The sequence below is a fragment of the Chlamydotis macqueenii genome, chromosome 7, assembly GCF_036417535.1.
Source record: "Chlamydotis macqueenii isolate bChlMac1 chromosome 7, bChlMac1.mat, whole genome shotgun sequence".
NCBI classification, from domain to species: domain Eukaryota; kingdom Metazoa; phylum Chordata; class Aves; order Otidiformes; family Otididae; genus Chlamydotis; species Chlamydotis macqueenii.
Genome location: NC_141562.1, coordinates 16,024,643 through 16,049,052, shown reverse-complemented (window position 1 = coordinate 16,049,052; position 24,410 = coordinate 16,024,643). Strand labels below are relative to the sequence as shown.

The window sequence follows — 24,410 nt, the reverse complement described above, 5'->3', positions numbered from 1 at the left end:
TATGGAGTGTTTTTGCATCGCAGGAACAATCTTTTGTAACAGAAGCAGGAGGAAGTAAAGGGAAGGAACACTGACAGTTCATAATGTTCACAGCCTGACACATTTTGGGTCTCGTATAGATTTTTAGTTAGTTACCATTAACACTGGAAAGCCCTTTCAGTTTAAAGGCTCCAAACCCACATGTTTATTGTGACAGCCTCGCAGCTGTCCACATGGAAATGTCCATGGGACACAGAAAAAAACCCACATGCTCTTCTGTGAAACCCCCCAACTGCTTTGCAGGGAATGGCAGCGACAGGAACCTCCCTAGCAGGGCCAACAGTTTGCCTCCTTGCTTATCTTCAAGTATCTTCTGCAGACAGCAGGGAGGCTGTAAACCAGCATTTCTTATCACGAAGTTTAGCTTCTTTCATTGTCTACCTATTTGAGCATTCAGCATTTATCAGCAATGCACTTTTTATGCCACAGATGAGCGCACCGATTTCCTGCCCGCCTTACTTCACGCATTCTAATATCCATGTATTGACTCAACCACCTTTCCATTTTGCTGTTTTCCATAATATTTTGGTAGAAAAAAAAATAATAATTTGATCCCCTGATATCAGAGGGAATATTTTAAAGATTAAATTTAGTGAGTCCTGCAAAAGAAGCGTGTTTTCTTTTTAAAGGGAAACATCACACATTGCACTCCTCCAGGTAAAACAACCAGATTCAACAACTTCAACGCTGCGAGAAATGCAAAACTGAGAACGTGCAAAACCAGAACCTGAAGCTTTGATTCAGTAGGAGCCTGAGACGTTATACTGGTTCCAAAGGTCCCTGAACAACACGGCATTAAAACTTCTATTATTCTAGCAGGTGGCATATTATCATTCTTACAGACTGGTAATTTTCCTTATTATCCCCTTGACTGCACATCTAACACAGCAATGGCAACCTAATAACACCTGTAAACATTGCCGTTAACAACAGAGCTCGCTATTTAGGCGCACAGAACGTGGTACCAGATCAGCGTAATTGATTTTTTTTTAAATTGATGGATTATGCTACTGTATGTGGCTGCTGAATTTTCACGACAACAGTGACAAAACTGAAGGGCAACAGGGCTTTCACCCATAACTTCTTAGCATATTTTTTAGATATTAAATCATCTAAGTTTCTTCATCTGTCCCAGTGACAGCAGAACTCCATAACAGGAAGCAAGCTTAAAACCAGATTATTATTAAAAAAAAAAAAAATCACAAATGATTTCACTTTAAGCGTATATGCGCTCTGATGTACACACCATCAGAGGTAGGAAATTAACACAAGTGTTTTAAAAGGCGCCGAGCTACTCAAAATTCCTATAAGCTGCAATTTTGTCTTCTGTCTCGCTACACTGACAGTTATATTCCTCACAAGATAAAGAAAGGGCCTGTACAGTAATAAAAACTCACTGCCATCTTCCCAGAGAAACTGCTGCCCTCTCCGAGATGCAAATCCGCGCCTAGCTCTCCTGTGCTTGATAAATGCTCAGAATCAGTATAAAAAAAAGAATTCCCACAAGTTCCACAGTTGTTGCTCCTGCCAAGGGGACATCTGCTGCCAGTGCCACCATTAACACCTCCCAAATATTAGGGGCGGAGGAGAGGCAAAGAATTAACTCTTACCATGTAAGTGCAGCCCTTGTATTTAGAAATAGATTAAATAATACTAACAAAAGAGCTTTCTGACACCCCTGCATTTAACCACGCTGCAGGTAAAATACACTGATAAATGCACAAGTGATCTATTATAAAAATAGTCTACTGCAATTCCCTTCTCTTTTCTTTGCTCCTCTGCTTACCAATAAATGCAGCAAACCCCATATAATTTTCTGTGTCATTGGACAAGAGCTTTAGGAAGGCCTCTAGATTGTCTCCAAAGGAACCAGATGTAACTGTGCTCTACTCGACAGGGATTGTCTTTATGAACTGACTGGAACAGTCCCTTCACACAAATTCCACCTGCAGCAAACCTTACGGCTTTGTACAACTTTGCTCAAAGTCAAACTAATAGCTTCCTACATTTAAAGAGTTTAGCAAACAAATATAATCTCCTATTCTTTTCCTCTTAACCCTCAAATTGGCAAAGCAAGCAGCAAACACTGAAAATATTTCATACTTGCAAAACCAGGACTCAGTAAACAGATGAAGACACACTTTGAGGTCTTCTGTAAAGACACTTCACAACGGATGTGGGCTTTGATCACCTGGCTCAGTTCAGAAGAACCGCAGACTGTTCTCGAGCCAGACTGTAAAATCAAGGAGAGTGCAATCCGTACAAAAGAGGAAGGAAGCCAACTCTCCTCATCAGTCTCAGGATTTGAAAAGCCTGACCCCACAGAAATGGTTTCTGCCTTTTCCCAGCAACAGGAGCCGAAGGAGCTCTGCACTGGTTATCCTTCAGAAGCTTTCTTTTTACTTAGCAGAGCTCTGGAGTGAGATTCCAGTTTTTTTGAATTAACAACCAAAAAAAAAAAAATTGTTACACGATGTAGAGATGATTTTTTGTTCCCCTTGCTCCTCATACTCAGCATTCAGACAATTCTATGGATCTATCTGATTCCCTAGCAAGGGCTGTGAATGGGAGAAAATAGGAAATATAAAACAAATGCATTTCCAAGACAACGGAGTTTGTAAACAGCAAATGTGCAAGCGGTACTTACAGTTGGCTCATACAATATCTATAGAACATGAAATATTAGAACGCTTTTTCATTCCCTTTCAAAAATACTTCACACCTTTCTTCGCTGTGACAGTGCTAATTGATGCCTGACAGGTTAAAAAAGAAAAATGCAGGAACAAGCAGCAGGCCCATCCCACGTTTTCTCTAGAGAATTTTGTTAATAAGCAGTTTTCAAAAGCATATGGAAATAAGAATTGAGCCAAAATTACCTTAATAACCAAGTCAAACTTCTGGTGCAAATCCCTGTTTATTGGCTTTAGGAGCGTGAGCATAGCTGTTGTGAGATTCATGTGGAAATACTGGGGATAATCCTCAGGAGTACCTGCAAAGAAGACATTGAGGATTGAAAAAATGCCGTTTCTGAAAGATTTAGTTACAGAATATATTTATTTTTCTCATTAGTCATCAAAGGACCATAAACTAATGCTGCTATTATAAGGATAAAATATTGCATCACATGTACATGGAGATTAATGATCCTACCAACATTTTACGTTTAATATTATCATTATTTCCTTACTCTCCCTAACCATGAAGGTTCTTCCCAACTGGGAATCCCAAACGACTTGATAACAAGGGGAGCACAAACACACCTGCAGCTGGTGGAAATTCCGCCTCTCCGTTTCCAGGGGATCTATATAAACGTAATCAGCTACGAGGATATATGGAAAAACGAGCTTTCACTGCAAATCATCTCCCACTTCCATCCACCACATTCCTGAGACTCAACCTGCTAAACACACACCGCTGGGATTGCTCTCTCTAGCTCTGAAGTACGCTTTCCCCGAGCTATCGCTGGACATACGCTGCTGTTAGTCACAAAGCAACAAGCACTACGAACCCTTTTTTAGCGCACATGTCTAACTGAAGAAAATATGTGAGGTGATGTTACTGCTCACAGATGATGCCCTGATAGTTACAACCTAAAATGCACATTTAAATACCTTTGTTCTGGCAGCCCTCTGTTGCACCTATGGCAAGCTCTTTAATGCATTATTAATAACAAATGCACGAGTAACAACAACAGATACGTTATTTTAGAAATCCCTTAAAGAAAAGGGGTCTCATCACAGAGGAAGCACCAGATGAAACCTCATCTGTGTCCATTTCTTGTCAGCAGTAAACAGCTGGCCGAGAGTCTCCAGGATACTCTCCAACCTAGCTAGCACAGAAGCAGCCAGAGCCTGCCTAGATCTGCAAACCCATGGAGATGGGATGGAGACAGCCATGACCTGGCTGAGCCTGGCCCCTAGGCTGGCCCCCAAGGCAGCTGCAGCCCAAAACCTTTCCCAGGGGACCGTGCTCAAGCCAAAGGGCTCTAGCAACATAACCTGAAACAGGAGGATGTAAGAATTAAGCTACGGTGATTTCAAGCCACTGTGCACAGTTCTGGAGCCCCCAACACAAGAAGGACATGGACCAGTTGGAGAAGGTTCAGAGGAGGCCACACAGATGCTGAGAGGGCTGGAGCAGCTCTGCTGTGAGGCCAGGCTGAGGGAGTTGGGGCTGTTCAGCCTGGAGAAGAGGAGGCTCCGGGGAGACCTGAGAGCGGCTCCCAGTGCCTAAGGGGGGCTGCAGGAAAGATGGGGAGAGACTCTTCCGCAGGGCCTGGTGCGACAGGACGAGGGGTAATGGTTTCAAAATAGAAGGAGGCAGATTTAGATTGGAAATTAGGAAAAAATTTTTTACAATGCGAGTTGTAGAACACCTGCCCAGGTTGCCCAGAGAGGCGGTGGACGCCCCATCCCTGGAAACATTCCAGGCCAGGTTGGCCGGGGCTCTGAGCAACCTGATCTGGTTGGAGATGTCCCTGCTCCTTGCAGGGGGGTTGGACTGGGTGGACTTTGAAGGTCCCTTCCAACTCTAACCATTCTATGATTCTATGATTCTCAACAAAAGTACACAAAAAAGCGGCAACGGTAGAGCACTAATTACCAGGGTAGGAGGAAGTAATCAGCATATGGGATATCGTTCAGCAGCAGGCTCTCGCCTATCGAGGAACAGAGGCTATACCATTTTTTTTCCTAAAAGACAACGGGATGTTCTCTCCTCATTTGCATGGCAGAGAACTGTAGCTGGGGAGATGTGAGAGCAGAAATCTGAACAGAGCAGGGCTCAGAAAGCCAAGGTGTTTGCAAACAGCATAACTCTGGCATCTCACAGCTGATGGGTATTACTAAAAGTATCCCAAAAAAAAGCCAAAATTCACATTACAAATCTAAGATCTGGAGTCATTTGAGGTCTGTGAACAGTCCCGTGCAGCAGCAGAGAGGCAGCAGGCATTCCTAGCTGAGGGTCTAAACGCCCCGCTACGTCCTCTGAGCTCAGGAGTTACGGATCTTAGAGCAGGACAAGTATTGCCGTGCCGATACAGTAGAACAGGGCATCAGGTTCAACACAAAACACCCACTTTTCTGATAAATTATGCTATCACTTGTTCAGCTTTCAAGTAGAATGATTAGAAATTGCTTTTACAAAGTCAGTAGCCGTGCCAGGAGACAGATGGCTGTCCACACTCACGTGCAATACTTCAATTTACATCACTCATCGTATGCCAACCGCTTGCTATACTGTGTGTATACTGTGCATCTATACACACACTGTGCAAGTATCTCTGTACATGTCATACACCCAGGGAGCAGGAAGAGAAATAAACTCATAGTGAAGGATGGAGATGGTCATAAAAGGCACAAAGTGACATACAGCGGGGAAGATGTATAATATGTATAATAATGTATAATAATATTGTGTAAGGATGCCAAGAAAGAACCCAAGAAAAAGAAAAGAAAACCCTAAACACAACAGGTAAAGAAGGGAAAGACAGCAAGGAGGATGATCAGGAAAGTAAAGATTAGAGTACAATAGGGCTGGATGGCCGGAATCCCAACTGATGATGCCGGCTCAGCTGCTGCCTACCACAGGAAGAGTCTGAAGTCTAGGACACCTTAAATTCTGAAAGCAGAGCTCTCCAGGAACAAAGATATCTGCTTCTCCATACACAAAAACCCCCTTGTATTTTGACAGAGCAGAGCAACCCTCAGTCCACACCGTTGCCTGATCTGCTTCCAGAAAGGAGGAATTTCCTACCCTCAGCTGTAACTTCGTGTCCTCAGAATGTGTTGTGTGCGTATTGCAGACAGCACCACTGGGCAGAGGACTGCTGACCCCACCCCTGCACTGCCGGTCCCTCACGAGTCCAACGTGCATGAAGATGTAACGCAGGGAACGCAGAGAACTCAGTCTCTATGGATGAGCTCTGAGCCTCCAGAAATTCATCTGGTCTGTGTGTCTGGAGAGACCTGGGGTATCAAAAGGTGGTGTGCCGACCCACAGCGGTGGGTCCCTAAGCACCCTTGAGAAAGGAGGACGGCACACGAAGGGTGGCACACTGTTTCTCTTCCGCACTTGAGCACGTGGAGATGAGATTGCACTATCCACACCAAAAAATGAGCACTGAGTGCTCAACAGACCTTGGGTTTCACTTTTTTTGGCCCAGGCATCAGAAGGAGTGAGCTGACAGCCCGGGAGGGAACATCATCTCTTCTACCTTGGTCTTACTGCAGAGGGAAATACCCACAAGGTGAAGAGCACTCTTAAATTTGCTTTCTCAGAGCCAGAGGAGGGATTCTGTGGGGCACCTTGCATGGGGGACAAATGCATCGGGGAGCTCACGGGACTGGAGAGAAACCCCTGAAAATGTCGTCTTAATTTAAGTATCACACAAATAGAACACTTAATTGTTCAAAATTGGCAGCAGAAATCACAGAGACAGTTCCAGGATGAAAAGCAGAAGCTGAGGATTTAAAGGAAAAACTGACTTTTCCCAAGAACCAACCCCAGAGAAAAGCAAGCCTTAAAATTACTCATCAAAATAGCTGAGGGAAAGCCTTCAAACAGGGCTGAGCAGTAAATACAAGAGCAGCACAGGGCTGCGATGCAGTTAGCGCTAACGAACAAAAACAGGGTGAGACTGCAGATGAGAGAAGGTGAGCTGGCGTCCACCTTTTTCTCGCACACACACTACGTGCGCTAAGGGCTTGCGCACACACTTGTGTACGTCCAACGCGATGCGGGCCTACTGCAATAACGCAGATGCATTAACATTTCTGAAAGTCAAGGTCTGGAAGAATTAGCACAGGAGAAAAAAAAACCAAACTCCAAACATCACACTACCAAATGTAAAGATCCTGGGCACTTTATAGGAAGTGAAATATTGCTGCGTGGCCCTGGTTCAGTCCTCTTCTCCAAAGTACTTCACTGTACTGTGAACGCCAGCTCTTTCACTGGGTACTTCAGCAATACTTTAAACAGCACACAACCATCCCAGCAGCACTACGCCGCAACTAGTTCTCTGATCTTAGGACGACCCTCAAGATTATTTAACGCTTGATCGCCTATCATTTCATCAGTACCAGTCTGTAACTACCTGAGCAAGTACATCTCGATATATCCTTTGAGAGGATCGCGCCCAGAGGTCAGAACGAGGAAGCAAGTAGAAAATAATAGCCTAGTAACACACGTGAAATATTTCTTCATTTCTCAAGCGCCTCACCCTCAAGTTACTTTTGTCTTCAGCGCTGTTACGCTCATCAGATTGTGTAACGAGACTTCCACAGGCATTTCTTACCTCACTGAGTATGCGTAACTCCTTTTCAAGGAGCTGCAGGGGAACCTGTTGTTGTGGGAACTGGAAAGGTTCACCCACAGCCTCCTCTTCAGCAGAGATATTCACAGGCACTTCAGGCTGAAGTTAGAAAGCTACATCAAGGAGAAGTGAGTTATCGCTGCAAGGATGCTGGGCTTCATTAAAAGAAACAGGACTTTACAGGAGATCCTACAGAGACTGAGAGGGATGCACAGCATTTGTACATAACATCTACAGTGCCCAAAGCACACGCCAGGGCTCGACTCGTACAGGTGTGCGGTGGAAAGAAAAAAGCAGGGTAAAAGAACCACCAAATCAGAACTGGGTCTCATCAAATAAAATGCAAAATCATCCTCATATTCGCTAAGTAGCTTATTCTCTCAGTCCATGGGCACGGTTCAGAGCTTCCAGTGTTTAAAAAAAGACATAGCCAAATATATAAAGAAGAACTACATTTAGATCTAAAGCAAGGGAAAAATCCGTCTAACGAGAACTATCTGTAAGGCCTATTTCCTGTGAAACTGTTTAATATTTTCTGAGGTAAAGGTTAAAATATAAATAGCACTGCATACTGGCAAAGATGAAGTTAGACTTAAAATCTAAGAAGAAATCCTTTTGAAGACCATGGCAAAAAAAAAAAAAAAAAGAAAAATAAAATAAAAAGAGATAGGCTTTCCATTGAAAAATCCCCAAAACCCAACCAAATTGCCATAATGCATCTTTGTGAATTATTTCTTTGAGATCAAAACAGTCAAACATTAGAAATTTCATAGGCTAGTGAAACACAATTTTTAAGAAGTTCACTGCTGAAGAACTTTGCAAATTACACAAAGAACTTTTTATAAAAAACGGACTAAACGTTGCACTAGGGCATAACTGTCAAGGGCAGAATTTATAAACAAGCCAAACCCATTTGTAAGTAAAGCAAGTCTGTTTGCTAAGGTAAAAACTCCTGGTGTATTTACCCCACAAGCATTTACAGATTTCCTTACTGAACAGTTTTGGTGGAGGAGGACCAGCTGACAGCAATCCCTTGGTCTGCCCCATTTTAATCCAGTGACAGCCTGAAGGAATCGAGCTTGCTACCCAAACACCAACCACACGAGTTAGCATTCCCATGCCTGTCACAAGGCACAGAAATCCCTGCGGCATCCCTCTCTTTGGGAAGAGCTGGGCGGGTGGAGGGCTGCCACTGCAAACCACTGCCTTGGACCTTCCCATTCTCAAACCGTACAAGCTAGGAAACTGGAAACAAATGCCAAACAGAGGAAAGCAGCAGAAAAAAAAAACCCAAAACCCTACAGTGGAATAGTACCTGTGAACTCTTTCAAGAACTGTCTCTCTGGCCAGAAAACTGCATCGTCAACTGAAAACCCACTAAATTACAAGGGAAGCATGCAAGCTCACAGGCAGCAAAACTAAAGGTGGATGCAGTACAGCTCCAAGTTGCTCTGTGCCAGAAGACTTTTGGAAGGAAACTCACTCTAATTGCCTTTCGTTAGTACCTTTTATTGTGCACTGACACCTACAAATGAAAAAAGCATTGCAGCGCAGCCAGCAGCGCAGACAAGCCTCTCTCCTTTTGCTTGCTGTGCTGCTCCGTCGGCTAAACCAGGCAATTCTGAGTCTAACCTGAATAAATAACAACAAATAACGCAGCCATCTGAAATCAGCTTCTAAATTGCAATTACACATAAATAGGTACAACAATGATTTCAAACATCCCACTGACCACAATCTGAATTTTTATTAGGTTTCCACTCTCCCAGTCAATCTTTCTCTGGCCGGTCATAACAAAGCGACTGATTGTGAGCGATAGCAAGAGTAGCAGACACCAACCAACTAGGATGGAATAGAGGATGCCGGGTCGATCGGAAGGAGGCTGGATGTTTCGGTCCTGATCTATGGCTTGTATGGGTGGAGTGACACTGATGGGATTCACACGTGCCTGAAATGAGAAACCAGACAGATTTGAAACAGGAAAATTAGAAAGCCGGCAGCAGATCTTTAGGTTTAACACAAAAACATCTCACCGAAAGGGATATTTGCTGACACTGCAGGAGAAAATACTTTTTCTCATATTAAAGAACAGTTATAGCACATGCTCCCTTTGAAATAAAAAATAAGTAGGCAATATACACATTTCTACAGCAATCTCCTTTCTTTTACGTATGTTTTATATTATAACAGTATCTTCAAGGGAAGGAAGCTCACAAACAGCCAAGCAAATGCTTGGCTACGCTGCTATAAATAGTCCCCGGAGCCAGACACTTCAGACATCAGCACAGCAGTGAAATACAGCAAACGTTTTAAAAGAGGAAATAAAAACAAATTGCGTTTGGGAATCATGAGGAGCTAGAGCGGCTGTGACACGTGAGTACATACTGCAAAAGAAATTCAAGCCAAGGAACAGACGTTTCAAAGACAGGTACATTTGATGGACACTGCAACAATCCACTCCGTTATTCAGAAGTGGAGTGCTCCTGCATGCCGTGCCAAAGATGGAAACAGAAAGCCCAAAAAAGCATTTGTGGGCTTTCAGCTTGTTCAGATGTACGCCCAATTCTTGACCCACCACCTTAACAGCACTCTTGTACCTACTAACAGCACTCAGTGCTCTCACTGCTGCTTTGAATATTTCTGTAAGTTTTTCTACAATCGATACACTCTCGAGTGGTAACACCACGGCTGCCCTTCCCAACTCCAAAAGAACACTTGCAGTAACCCTGGCTGCTTCATCAGCTGGAAACGTAGTTACTCCATGAGTGTACGTGCATCAGCCTTTTCCCTCCCCTCCTTGGAAGTTTTATTTGTGTGGCCAAGACGTTTAATAACCTCTATGAAAAACCAGATGCCTTTTTTCCATGTATGACTGATCCTGGCAGCCTTTGCTTTGGAAAGCTCTACCGCTCCATGTTCTGCAAGAGGGGAACTTGCAATTCAGTGTAGGAACATGAATGAGACAAGTCCACACTTGGCCAGGTTTTGGCACAGGCTTTAGAAATCCTCCTGCTGAGATTCGGAGGAAATCTGCCAGAGCTTTAGCAAAGTCCATCAAGAAACCTAGAGGGAAAAGAGAAGAGCCGGGAGGAGGAGAACAAGACAGGAATGGATGCCAGGTAGTTCGCAAGAGGGGAGAGTCGAGAGCCCCTCCTGCCATTCTGGATATGTAGCCTATGGTCATCTGCTCTTCTGCCCACCCAGAAGTCATTTCCTACAAGTTACTGGGTCCAATGAGTTTTTTCCAGGCTCAGGAGCCGGGGCTTGCAGCCATGCACGGTTACACAGCTCTCAGTAGTTTTGGGTGCAGAACATCTGCCTACCCACACGGGACCGCGGCTTTTCCCACAGTTCCCAACGAGCAGGCGAGGTCCTTTGTCACGCGCCTGTTTCCACTTTTGACTCGTTAAAAAATTAAACTCTTAAAAGCGTAATGAGGAAGAAGAGCTCAAAATAGGCATAAAGAAAAAGAAAAGAAGATAGATTTGACATATGTTTGAATTTTTAAAATGCTTTAGGACGGCATAAAAGTTACACGCTGAGAGAGAAGATTATGCACAAAACTGTCCAAGACTAAAATGCTATTTTTAAATTTACAGATCAATTGAGGCACTCTCAGACAAATCTACATTGTAGTTAAAAACACAGACCACAAAGCCAATCTCATTTGCTAGGGCTGGCTCAGTTTCAAACTCATCATTACAATATTGCAGGCCAGGCTGAAACATCCGAGTCTGTTCTAGAGTAACGGCGATGGAGCCGCTCTCGTCAGCTGTACCCGACTGCCGAAACTAGACCAGGATAATCATTGTTGGATATAACTCCGATTACAAGGACGTGCGCTTTGCTTCCAGATTCCAGAAGAAGCTCAAGAGCAGCATTTAGAAAAACTGCATTTGAAATTAAACAGGTTCCACTTGAACAAGAGATGTTTTATCCGACACTGCCACTTACACTGACTCCTCAGAGCCAAAGTCATCAACTGGACCGAAGCAAGCTGTATAACAAAACTACGGCATTTACTTCTTATGCAGAAGTGAAAGAAAACTAAGAATGAAAGGTGGTGTAAAAATTTAATGGATTTCATCTAAGCTGGTTTTCTGAGCCCTGTACACACCCTGAAACGGCCCGCTTGTAAACTAGAAGGTCTCATGCAACAACAGCAGCTGCAATCCACTGAAATGTCCAGGGATAATTTAAAGCTGTTTTGAACTACGCAGGCTGACAGGCCTTGAAGTACAGCTAAAGGTACTTTCATATTGGTTTAATGATCTGTAGATAACGCATGTATCTTTTTCATTTAAACTTAAATTGGAGCTACGAAAACATAACCGCGCAAAGAAGCAGCCATTAAGCGTGTTACTGAACTTGTAAAAGCAGATGTAGGATCGTTTCAGAAGGTGTACATGTACTTTTCATTAAAAAGAATCATTTTTAAAAATGTGTAGTCAACACACGCTTGGATCAATAGCAGTAGTAACAATGATCATTACACAGGGTTATTTCTTTCTTTCCTGAGCACTTTTAAACACAACAGGTCAAACCGGTGCTCCCACCGCGCCCAGGCCCGGCTGACGTGGTGCCGTTTGGTCACAAAGCCGCTGGGGCTGAGGGGGCCTGCAGCAGCTCCCCGCAGCCCCTCTCATCGGGACAAGGTCCCGGTCCTGCCCCCAAAACTGTTCTGCATGAGACGGTTAGCGCTTTTTCCCAGAGACTGGCAGACCACAACAATAAACACCCACTGCCGTCCTCGCCAGGAGGTTCAGGGAAAAGGCGAGGCTTTGCCCAGGCCTCAGAGAGAAAGGGCAGGGCCACATACAGGCAGAATGAAGCAGAGGAGGCAGAGCCTCCCCACAGCTCTGCGCAGTGTGCAAACATCACAAAAGGGGGTCTACGACAGCTACCATTGTGTGTTAAGATCCAACATCCTTGGAAAAGACAAAAAACCCCAGCCCTCTATGGCTATTGTTCTCAGCCTCAGGAGAGAGCTCGGTAAGATGGATGTTCATTAAGAGGGATGGAAACCAGATTACTGAAGGAGTGAGATGTTTGCAGGGGGCCCACGTCTGCTTAAGGACACTCTGTAGGAGGCAAAGAAAGAGGACGTGGGGTTTTTACTGAGGCAGACTTGAGAAAGGGCGAGGGAAGTCAGCACAGCTACGCAGCGGTACAGGAAAGGCAACTCACAACAAACCAATGGCCTTCAAAACCAGCCACTTCCACGCGAGGAACATAACGGGGTTCCTGGGCTCTGGCAGAACCAAGTGATTAAAAACCAACCAAACAGATCATGTCCATTCTAGGGTAAAATATGCAGTAATTTATTTACTTTTTCCACATTAGGAAAGAGTTCTCTCAGTTATTCATTCTGCTTTTAACAAACTTCCAGCTGCTTCACAGAATGGTTCAATATAGAATACAACATTAGGCGGGCCAAAAAAAAATAAATCCAAACCCCAACTTGCAAATGTTATCACAAGTATTAATAAATTTAAAAAAATAAATCCTTCTTCAAACAGACCTGTGACAGGAAGCCTGCCAGGGAGTCTGCAGGGCCAGGAGATGATCAAGGGAGAAGAAAAAAATAATTTAAAAGAGCTCAGAGGGAATAAGGTAGTAACACAAAACCTAGTTTTTTTCCTCTGTCATGAAAAGACTTGGATAGGTCCCCATGCCAGCACCTTCTCCATGTGGGAGGCCCTGCAGGTCCCACAAAGAAAAAAAAAAAAAAAACCACAACAAAACAAAACCAAAAACCAAACCCCACAGTATTCACAGAGACGTTACACATTGAACAAGCAAAATGAAGAGTAACACGAGGCCAAGAGCAAATGGGTTTCTCAAGGAAGGCAAAAGTGAATCATCTCAACTTGCTGTGCTACGTGATCTCCTGCTTAAGAGCGCTTGGCACCCGAGGAACAGCAGGCGGCAAATGAAACACCAGAATTAAAAGGACAACCCAGCGGAATACCACCACGAAGCCTGAGGCTTGTACCAGGGAAAATTAGCAGATGATGCAATACAACTCTGAGCAAACACACCAATACATACAGCACAGCAGGGAAAGTCTGGTCTTCTGCACAGGGCAATCCAGGCTCTCAGACTCACCGTGGTTCCTGCGGGAACGGAACTGTTTGATACAGCGCGCGAGGAATTCCAGCCAGCTTTGACAAGCTCCCGCACTAAGTACTCTTATGAAAACCTGGCCTAGACTGAACATGAGTGAAGACCTGTGTATCCACAAACAGTGAGGCCACATACTTAACGAACTACCTCATTTTTTTCCCCCCACATGTTCCTTTTCCACATTCAAACGTTCTATGAGAAACCACCAACCAAAACTCTCAGAGAAACCTCAGCAACGTTCGGGAGGGCAATGAGCCAACGCGATGCGTCTTCTCAATGAAGTCAAACAAGACTTGACTGCTCAGAGGCTCTGAGGACAGAGCACTGGGAACCCTTCCCTCAGCTCTTCTCCACAGAAAGATCGTTCATAACTCATTATGAAGTGATCAGTGAATGATAAAATGTTTATTCATAAATATCACGCAGCAGTGCCATTCGCCTACCCCTGTCTCCAACCACCACACACTTCAAAAAGCAGCAGCATCGAGTTTCTGTCATGGGAAGGACGGCAAAGATGACTGGACATTACCTGAGGTTGCTGTTATAAAATCGAAAGCGCTAGAAAAGAAAAAACCACAACAGCAAGTATGAATTCAAAGGCTTTGTCTTACCGCATTTCGCGCAGCTGGACAACGCTTACATTCATTTGCTACGCTCTTTTTACGTCTTGCCCTTCGACCTGTGTGGTTAGCCACAATATGGCTGCAAATTGTTTCTGTTTAGAAAAGAAACCAGTAACGGAGCCAGGTCTGTTCTAAACAACCCCATTTATTCATTAGAGAGGCAAAAGGCACACTTCCCTGGAGAGGAGAGAAACGGAGCCTCCAGACACCAGTGCTCCTGCTTACATCTTTGAACAGACTTCACCCACAAACCTCTTCTTGCTTTTATTCAGGAGCCGACCACCACCACCACATCTGAGCCTGTCTCCGATGTTTCCCTCTCCGTCTGCTTCTCTGTTTCAGCACCCACGCCCTCCTAACAGACACTTCTGACTGACTGTTCAAATGACTGCCATCTGCCTCCTCCTCCTCCGCCAACGCTCCCCTCACCACCCTCCTCCCCAGAGATTTTCCTCATCCACTTTTTGAGGGTAAAACATTGCTTCTCAGCACTGCACGAAGTCTTCTGAAGGTAACAGCTTGGACCTTACATCTCTGGGACAATACTACTAATGGTTTAAAGCCAGCACGTTGCCAAAAACCCCAGAGGGTCCCTTTTGCTAAATGATGACCGATAAGCTACAGCAGGGCAGCTTCAGGGACTTCGTGGCCCTTCCCAACAGAAATGCTTTCCTTTCTTCTTAAGTTCCCTCGGAGCTCATCTTCCTGATTTTTCCCGCCACGCAGGTCAGCAATACTCTACTAGAAGGTGATGGAATAAAAAGCAGTTCAGCCTCTTAGCAGTGAAAGCTGAACTTAACACTGCACATCTACACTTCTACCCAGAAACCTCCTCAAAACACAGCACCTTCAGGCATTATTAAACAGTAGCTTTTAAGTGACTGAAAACCTCACCGCTCAGTAACGGAGTTCTCCCCGCATCTATGAGTTCTCTCGGTATTGTCTGTGCGTTACTAAATAATTACATGGAATGGAGTCACGGCTTACCAGAACCGAACTGCAAGAGTGAACAACAACTTAGGACTTCAGAGTAGCTACCCGTGCTGTATCCCATACAGCACCGTGCTGAATTCAGGTTGCCACGACACTGAGTCTAGCACGTACCAAGCATTCAAATAAGAAAAAAGCACTGATTGGTACTTGCTGTGAGTCACAAGTTTAGAGATTTTTTTTCTTTTTTTTTTTTTTTTTTGAAAGACAGAGGACCACAATTGTTGTGCAGTGATAGCACGGATAGCTCTGATTTAAGAAAAAAAGATGTCCTATCTTTTCTACGGTCTACCTGAGATGCAAAGCTAAATTTGCCAACTGTATCTATTTATAGAGAACTTCTTCCTCTAGGGAAGATGAGAAAAAGGGAGAAAATGACACATTTTTAGAATTAGAACAACATGATTTTCTGCATAGAGCTTTTTTGTTTTACCTGCTTCTTGTCACAAAAATGATGGTGTTCTGAGAAACTGAAACACAGTCAGTTAACCTCAGTGAACTAGTGCCTTGAGCAACAATCCACCAAAAAAGGAGTGTTCACTATCATTTCGGTCAGCCAGTTTGTGGTGGCATTTCTTCCGCAGATGCAGAGTTAACTGACCTTTACCCAAGATATGCATTACTATCATGGCTGGGAAAACCCATCCTAAACTACAGTCTTACCAGATATTCTTGTAAAATAATTTCCTAGGTCATAGTGAACCCTGCGTTACCTACTCAGTTGCCCTAGGAGCCCTAAGGCACTCGTATACACACATACAATCTGTTCAGTTTTCTGTGAGGAGTTCAATAAACTGTCTACTATTGAAAAAATGTCTCCCCAGGATATGAGAATATGTATTCAATTGTGAAAAGACTATACCTAGTTCCTAAATACTAGCTTTTTCTATTTTATTCAGGTTCAGATTATAATATCCACTAATTTGGGGGGAGAGGTTTAGAAAGATACTTTTTAATACGATGGCAAATAAGTATTTTGATCTGCATCAGCTCAACTGACAGCGCTGCAGAGATTGCTTTCAACACTAGAAGATTGATGACAATTATGTCACTGAATTTGCCACAAACTATAAAAAGTAATCTTTTTCCCTACATTTCCAAGTACCTCCCCCTTCTTTTTCTCCTCAGCCTTCACATTCACCGTCACAGTCGTGACCCTCTCCCACCTCCCCACCCTGCTCCGCAGTGGCGTCCCCCATCAACAACTGCAAGCAAAGCCAACTGCCCTGCCCTCCCCCTTTCCAGCTGCCAGCCATCCCTGCTTCCCAAAAGAAATAAATGCTGCACCGATTAAGTGCCTCGATGATTTTCCACGAAACAAGACCACAGTCCTCTGCCCCTCTGTCGTCAGGTTAAAACACAGAAAAAGAGTTTAGCAAACTGGATTAAATCACCGAAACACACAGGCTGTTTCTTGTGTTTGACAACTTATAGTCTTTGCTGCTTTGGACAAAACTAAGGAAAATACACGATTACTCTAAACAAAGCCCAGGGGCCTTCAACACCCATCCCACTCACAGCTCACCTGATGAATTTACCGATCGAGGCAGCAGAACTCTCAGCCCTACCAAGCAAGGGTGAGAAGCTTTTTGCTGGACAGAAAATACTAGCAAGGCAACAAGCGTTACCCCATGCTGACATCCAGAACCCTTCAAAAGCAGCCCTACAATATTAAACCAACAAAATTTCTGATGAACCGACGAATGGTTACGGTTACACTGGTTCTCCTCGTGCTCTCCTGAGGAACACGTGAGGTTAGGACACCAGCTGTAGATTGGAAACCGTCCGCGCTGTGCAGAAACGCATCCGCTACTGCCAACACACAGTACTAGAACAGCAGGAAGAACTGCAGAGCCATTCCAACACCGTTTCTTGCTGCTGCTTCAAATGCTGTGCCAGAACAACAAGGGCTGTGACAAAACATTACTGAACACCAATCCATCATAACGTACTTACTCACATGTGGGTAACACGGAGAAAGTACTGCAACGCCAAGTAAAGTAAACCCCAAAAGCAAGAAACACCCTAGAAGAGTACATTCAGCTGCAGATAGTACCGAAAACTTGTCATGAGTCAGACTGAGAACGTCCTGTCAAATCTCCTGTTTGCAGGATCCCACCATTCTCCCTCTCTTCTTGCTTCCCTATCAACAGCTACGAGTTCCTACAGACCCTCCCTCTGACCAGCGAGCAAACACAGCGGGAGGCAGCGCCTCGCATCAGGGGTTTGCAGAATTTCCTACGCTACTCTCCGAGGGCTAATACAACGCAACGACGTACAAGAACAGAGGGGGAAGGGGATTTTCTGACCCTCCTTTTGACACGATACAGAACACCAAACTTTTGGGCTGGGATCTCAACTGAAAGCCAATACAAAGGGAGAGGAAGAAAACCCCAAGTAGATTTGAAATGTATGGTGAAGCTGAAAGAGAACGGAGAGCAAATCCTCTGCAGAAAACTGTTCTGATAAAACTGTCACAGGGGCTGAACAGGCTTGTGCAGCAACAATTCAGTGTCTCAGAAACTGCCCCCCAAGAAACGACAAGCCTACATGAGGAAACCAAGCCCGTAAAAACCTACATTGCTCAATCCTAGAGATTTGCAACCAATTCACCTAAATTTACACTACTTTTTTTTTTTTGCAACGCTGTACATATGAGAGGAAATGGCATCAAGTTGCGGCAGAGAGGGTTTCGGGTGGATATCACTAAACACTTCTTTACTGAAAGAGTGGTCAGGCACTGGACCAGGCTGCCCAGGGCAGTGGTGGAGTCACCGTCCCTGGAGGCGTTCAAAGAGCGTGTAGACGTGGCACTCCAGGCCGTGGTTTAGTAGGCATGGTGGTGCTGCGTTGGTGGTTGGACTTGATGATCTTGGAGGTCTCTTACAACGTTAAAGATTCTTCGATTCTATACATCTGAAGGGTCACGCTCTGTTAAAATACTGCTTCCTACCTCCAGATGATGTTGCAGAGACCAACCAGGCTGTGCAAAACGCCCACATTTGATATGAACATGAAATACGAGCAGCATTGAGCAGCATTCCTGGAGATTAGCTCTGCTGTGCAGCACTTGGGTGAAATGGAACTTTGACTGATACCAGCAGTGAAACAGGAACGGTGCAGTAACAGCCCACCCAGGGGAATCGACCTGTCAGCAGCAGATAGTACAACTGGCATTACGAATTAATTGCTAACAGTGTTCAGTTCAAACACATGCATAAGTCGCAGTCGCCGAGGCAGCAGCTTCGCAGTCCGCACGATCCGCAGCGGCGCGGCGCAGCGCAGCGCGGGCATTCCCGAGGCAGGGCAGCTCCGCGGGGCGCGGAGCGAGGCGCCAGGAGCCCGCAGCTCGCGCGAGAGCGGCTGACGAGACGTGGGCGGAGCCAGGGGGCACCGGCGCTCCGGCCCCTCCCCCGGATAAAGCGGGGCCTAGGGAGCGCCAGCGACCCGGAGCGCGGCGAACGGGACGGGCAAAAGGGCGTGCCACGTCAGCCAGGGCGCTGCCCCGGGGCACCTGGTGATTCACGGCTCTCAGGACAAGATGGCCAACAGCCGCCTGGGAGCAAAGGCTGCACCTCCGGCCGGGAGGCCTGCACCGGCACCCCCTGCGGCGGTCGGTGCCTCCGTGCAGACGGAGCAGCCGAGGGGGGAGGCTGCGGTGCAGAGCTCGGGCTGCAGGCAGTGCCCGGACCCCGCTCCCGGGGCAGGGGCAGGCGGCAGCCCTGGCTGCAGAAGGTGTGCCCAGGTGGAGGGGCTCCTGCGGCAGGGGCTGAGCTGCAGGAGGCGGTCAGGAGGCTGCGGGACACCAGGGAGGCGGAGAGGGAGCTGGATGCCTGGTTCCAGGCACAGGCTGCACCGGAACCGCAGCACCCAGTGTGGTGCTACAGCCAGGGTTTTGGGTATCTAGATCACGGGGCGAGCTTTGAGAAGCCCGGGCTGCGAGGGGCGGATGGCGTGCACCTAACCGAGAGGGGGAAGAGTGTGCTTGGACAAAGGCTTGCCAGGCTCGTCTGGAGGGCTTTAAACTGGTGTTGCTGGGGGAGGGGGAGCACAGTCCAGCCCACCGCTGTCAGCACGGCACCAGTGCCAGCACCGAGGGTCCAGAAGCTGAGGAAGGATCACAGCTAACAAATGAACCTAATCTGCGATCCAAGAGCACCCCTGTCGCTCCAGCCAGCACGTCGGCTTTGCCGGGGGCCCAGCTGAGGTGTCTCTATGCCAACGCACGCAGCATGGGCAATAAACAGGAAGAGCTGGAGATGCTTGCACACGAGCAGGGCTACAACCTCATTGGCATCATGGAGACGTGGTGGGATGAGACATACGACTGGAGCGTCAACATGGAGGGGTATAGGCTTTTTAGAAAGACAGGAAGGGGAGATGAGGAGGGGGTGTCGCTCTCTACATCAGCAACCGGCTGGAGTGTGTGGAGCTCCACCTGGGGATGGAGGAGGAGCTGACAGCTTATGGGTCAAGATTAGAGGATGGGGACGGACGGGGGATGTTACAGTGGGGGTCTGTTACAGGCCGCCTGGCCAGGAGGACAGAGCAGACGAAGCGCTCTATAGCCAGATAGGAGCAGCCTCACGGTCACAGGCCCTGGTCCTCATGGGGGACCTCAACCACCCTGACATCTGTTGGAGAGACAACACGGCCGGGCACAGGCAGTCCAGGAGGTTCCTGGAATGCGTGGATGATAACTTCCTCCTGCAGGCGATAGAGGAGCCGACAAGGAGGGGTGCCATGCTCAACCTTGTGCTCACCAACAGGGAGGGGCTGGTGGGGGACGTGAAACTGATGGACAGCCTTGGCTGCAGTGACCATGACATGGTGGAGTTCAAGATCCACGGGGCAGCAAGGAAACTCCATGGCAAGCTCTCTGCCCTAGACTTCAGGAAGGCGGACTTCGGCCTCTTCAGGGACCTGATGGGCCAAGTGCCATGGGAGGCGGCCCTGGAGGGAAGAGGGGCCCAGGAAAGTTGGTCCACATTCAAGGAGCACCTCCTCCAAGCTCAGCAGAGGTGCATCCCGACGAAGAACAAGTCGGGCAAAAAGGCCATGGATGAGCAAGGAGCTCCTGGACCAACTGGAAGTGAAAAAGGAGGCCTATAGAGGGTGGAAACGGAGACAGGTAGCCTGGGAGGTCTACAAAGAGGCTGTGCGAGTGGCCAGGGATGGGGTAAGGAAGGCCAAAGCCCTGGCAGAACTGAATCTGGCCAGGGATATAAAATGCAACAAGAAGAGCTTCTATAGGTATGTAGGGGACAAAAGGAAGTCCAGGGAAAATGTAGGCCCCCTCCGGAAGGGAACTGGTGTCCTGGTTACCCAGGACATGGAGAAGGCTGAGGTACTCAATGACTTTTTTGTCAGTCTTCACCGAGAGCTCTTGTCCCACCACCCAAGCTGTAGAAGGTGCAAGCAGGGACTGTGAGGATGAAGAACCGCCCATTGTACTCGAAGAGCAGGTTCGGGATCATCTGAGGAACCTGAAGGTGCACAAGTCCATGGGCCTGATGAGATCCATCCGCGGGTCCTGAGGGAACTGGCGGATGAAGTTGCCAAGCCACTGGCTATCGTATTTGAGAAGTTGTGGCAGTCTGGTGAGGTCCCCGATGACTGGAAGAGAGGAAACATAACCCCCGTTTTTAAAAAGAGGAACAAGGAAGACCCAGGTAACTACAGGCTGGTCAGCCTCACCTCTGTGCCTGGCAAGGTCCTGGAGCAGATTCTCCTGGAAACCATGCTAAGGCACATGGAGAGCAAGGGGGTGGTTGGTGACAGCCAACATGGCTTCAGCAAGGGCAGATCGTGCCTGACCAATTTGGTGGCCTTCTATGACGGGGTGACGGCATCGGTGGACAAGGGACGAGCAACAGACATCATCTCCCTGGACTTGTGCAAAGCTTTTGACACTGACATCCTTCTCTCTAAACTATAGAGACATGGGTTTGATGGACAGACCACTCGGTGGATAAGGAGTTGGCTGGATGGCCGCATTCAGACAGCGGTGGTCAACGGCTCAGTGTCCATGTGGAGACAGGTCACAAGTGGCGTCCCTCAGGGGTCCGTGCTGGGCCCGGCCCTGTTCAACATCTTTGTCGGCGACACGGACAGTGGGATAGAGTGCACCCTCAGCAAGTTCGCTGACGACACCAAGTTGTGTGGTGCCGTCGACACGCTGGAAGGGAGGGATGCCATCCAGAGGGACCTTGACAGGCTGGAGAGGTGGGCCTGTGCCAACCTCATGGAGTTCAACCAGGCCAAGGGCAAGGTCCTGCACCTGGGTCATGGCAATCCCAGGCACAAATACAGGCTGGGTGGAGAATGGATTGAGAGCAGCCCTGAGGAGAAGGACTTGGGAGTGCTGGTGGACGAGAAGCTCAACATGAGCAGGCAATGCGCCCTTGCGGCCCAGAAGGCCAACCGCATCCTGGGCTGCATCAAGAGGAGTGTGGCCATCAGGTCGAGGGAGGTGATTCTCCCCCTCTACTCTGCCCTGGTGAGACCCCAGCTGGAGTACTGCGTCCAGTTCTGGAGCCCCCAACACAAGAAGGACATAGACCAGCTGGAGAAGGTCCAGAGGAGGGCCACAAAGATGATCAAGGGGCTGGAGCACCTCTCTTATGAGGCCAGGCTGAGAGAGTTGGGGCTGTTCAGCCTGGAGAAGAGGAGGCTCCGGGGAGACCTGAGAGCGGTCTTCCAGTACCTCAAGGGGGCCTACAAGAAAGATGGGGAGAGGCTGTTCAGTAGGGCCTGTTGCAATAGGACGAGAAGTAATGGTTTTAAAATAGAGGGGGGTAGATTTAGATTGGAAATTAGGAAAAAATTTTTTACGATGCGAGTTATAGAACAGTGTCCCAGGTTGCCCAGAAAGGTGGTGGATGCCCCATCCCTGGAAACACTCAAGGCCAGGTTGGCCGGGGCTGTGAGCAACCTGATCTAGTCAGGGATGTCCTGTCCTGATGTCCCCCTCCTGGCAGGGGGGTTGGACTAGATGACCTTTGAAGGTCCCTTCCAACCCAAACCACTCTATGATTCTATAAGCAGAAAGTACTTGTAAGGGAGGGTTGATCTGCAAGTTTAAAACAAATCTAGCTTTTCTATTTACTTATTTTCAGGAAGTTTACTTACTTTTGTAAAAGCCACTGATGAAAAGCAACAGCAGATAATTTAAACAAGCTGGCACGTCTCAACTAACTTCTCACGTCTTCTCTGAAGGTACAAAAAGGGATTTGCTAACTGAGGGAAAACCTAAGACATGAGATTCATTATTTAAAAGAGATCATCCTTTTAACTTCAGCACTACAATCGTCATACAGCTTTTAGCACCTTCTTTGGTTCTTCAATATAATCCATGGTTGCTGTGTTCTCAGATTTCTGTTGTGTCCAATATTTATGCAGCTCAGTAAAGTGAAAACTGTAAAATTCAAATATCCTGACAGATCATGTTGTTAACAGAGTAAGTTGTCAAAAAGCACAATGCCTTTCATTTGTTTGTAAAAACAAGCCACCTTTGAGGGGAAAAAATATTTTGAAAGAGCATCAAGATAGCATTATGAATCAGAGCAAAGAGGAAAATAGAGACTATTTTTATCAGTGACGTCTTCCAGGAACAGCAGGTCCAAAGAAGAATGCATTTCATCGGGATCTGATCACAGTGCTTACTAAATTGCTTTTTCTGTATCTGACATGCTTTATAATAAATGTCTCCCACAGGGAATCCGTGCTGGAGACTAAACGAAATGCATTATGCAGCGAGCCTCCCGCCCTGGCACGCAGGTATCATCTCCCGTGCAATTCAGGGAAAAGCAAGAATTCAATCCAGAAGTTCTACTTGTTCCAGTGCGATGACTATGATTAAAGAACAATAAACATTTCCTTTTTGACATTTCACTCTTTTCATACAAACTATGAGCTCTATTTCCCTGATTATTGTTCGAATGCTTGACGCTATGTTTATTATTATCATGATTTCTGTTCAGGATTCAGAACGAGGCAAGAGAAACGCAGTTGTAAAGCCCAAGACAAGGGCACTTCTGCTCAACACAGAAAATATGAAATATTTAAATAACACCATAATGACTTAAACATTATGGGTTTTTTTAATTTCTGAGAGTAATTTCATTACAATACAAAAGTCGGTGGAATATTAACCTCATTTTGTTTTCTTTTAAAGGCGTATTTCTCTCAGATGGGAAAAAGGAATACAGTTTGTCAGCTGCGCTGACAGCCTCTAACTTCAGCTACGTTTGTGAACACTTAACCTTACTTCATACTGCTCAGGAGAAGAGGCTGACGGCTTCCTGGGCCCTCACAAAAATGAGCCACAACATACTGTGCTAGAAAACGCACAAGAAATTCAGGTCAAAGCTAAGATCAAAAGCAAGGAGTAACCTGAATACAGAGACTCTGGCTTAGCAAGTACCTTTCAGCCCAGAAAAAAAATGACAAAGAAGAAATATGCAAAAGGTCTATGAAATTGTGTGTTACCGAGTGCGAACAGGACCAACTGCTCGCTGCCTCCTCCAAACCAGCAGCTCACAGATTTTATTAAGATAACGTTGTTGGTTTAGTATTTTATTGACACATTTAGTATCTTCCTTCAGAGAACTTTGCTTTGGTGGAACCATTTTCTCACCTGGAGGAACAGGCAAGGTCAAAAGTCTTAAAGTAGAGGAAATTTTGGAAATATTCAATCTTCAGCCAAGCAGTGTTTCCATCGGTCAGGCTGATACCGGAGTTTAACATGTGGGGTTAGCACAACACCACTTCAGACCACCACTCTCACAGAAACATCTACATTTCCTTTACTGGTTTTTTTTTTTTTTGGTTGGGTTTTGTTTGGGTTTTTTTTGGGTACTTGCAACTCAATAGGCACTTTCCTAATTCAGGCATGTGGATGTCGCTGTAACTCCCTAACGTCTGACTTTATTCAAACCGTAGCCACCACTCCTTTCCTCTCTGAAGTCGGCCACCCTGTCAAGAGATAATTTTAGGCAGAGATTCTGCACCCAGAGCCACCCACAACTTTGGTATCACCGTTGTTATAATCACTTTATTTCACTTTTTTAATGGTAACGTTAGCAGTGGCATTAATGCCACTGTTAGACTGAAGGTTATAAAAAAAAAAAAGTTTTCCTGGGTGTATTTCAGATCCTTTCATTTTCAACAAGTTTTTGCAGTTTTGCAGACACATCACATGTGCACACACACTCACGCACCCTGCAGCGCTCACATACTTCATCCATGAGCCCATGCTCACATCTTTATACGTTACAGTGAGTTTTTACATTTAAATGCTTCTTTTCTCAAATCCCAAC

At 46.3% G+C, this 24,410-nt stretch overlaps 1 protein-coding gene across 4 annotated transcripts in view; it reads right to left on the bottom strand.

The window, feature by feature from the left end:
- Positions 1–24,410, bottom strand: part of PCDH15 (protocadherin related 15) — a 323,439-nt gene that overhangs the window by 184,852 nt on the left and 114,177 nt on the right. For all 4 annotated transcript variants that reach the window (XM_086752822.1, XM_086752821.1, XM_086752820.1 and 1 more), the window contains 2 exons: positions 9,191–9,299; positions 2,916–3,028 (listed from right to left, as the gene is read on the bottom strand). In XM_086752822.1, the coding sequence (XP_086608948.1) occupies positions 2,916–3,028; positions 9,191–9,299 (222 nt within the window). The remainder of the gene's footprint in view (positions 1–2,915; positions 3,029–9,190; positions 9,300–24,410) is intronic.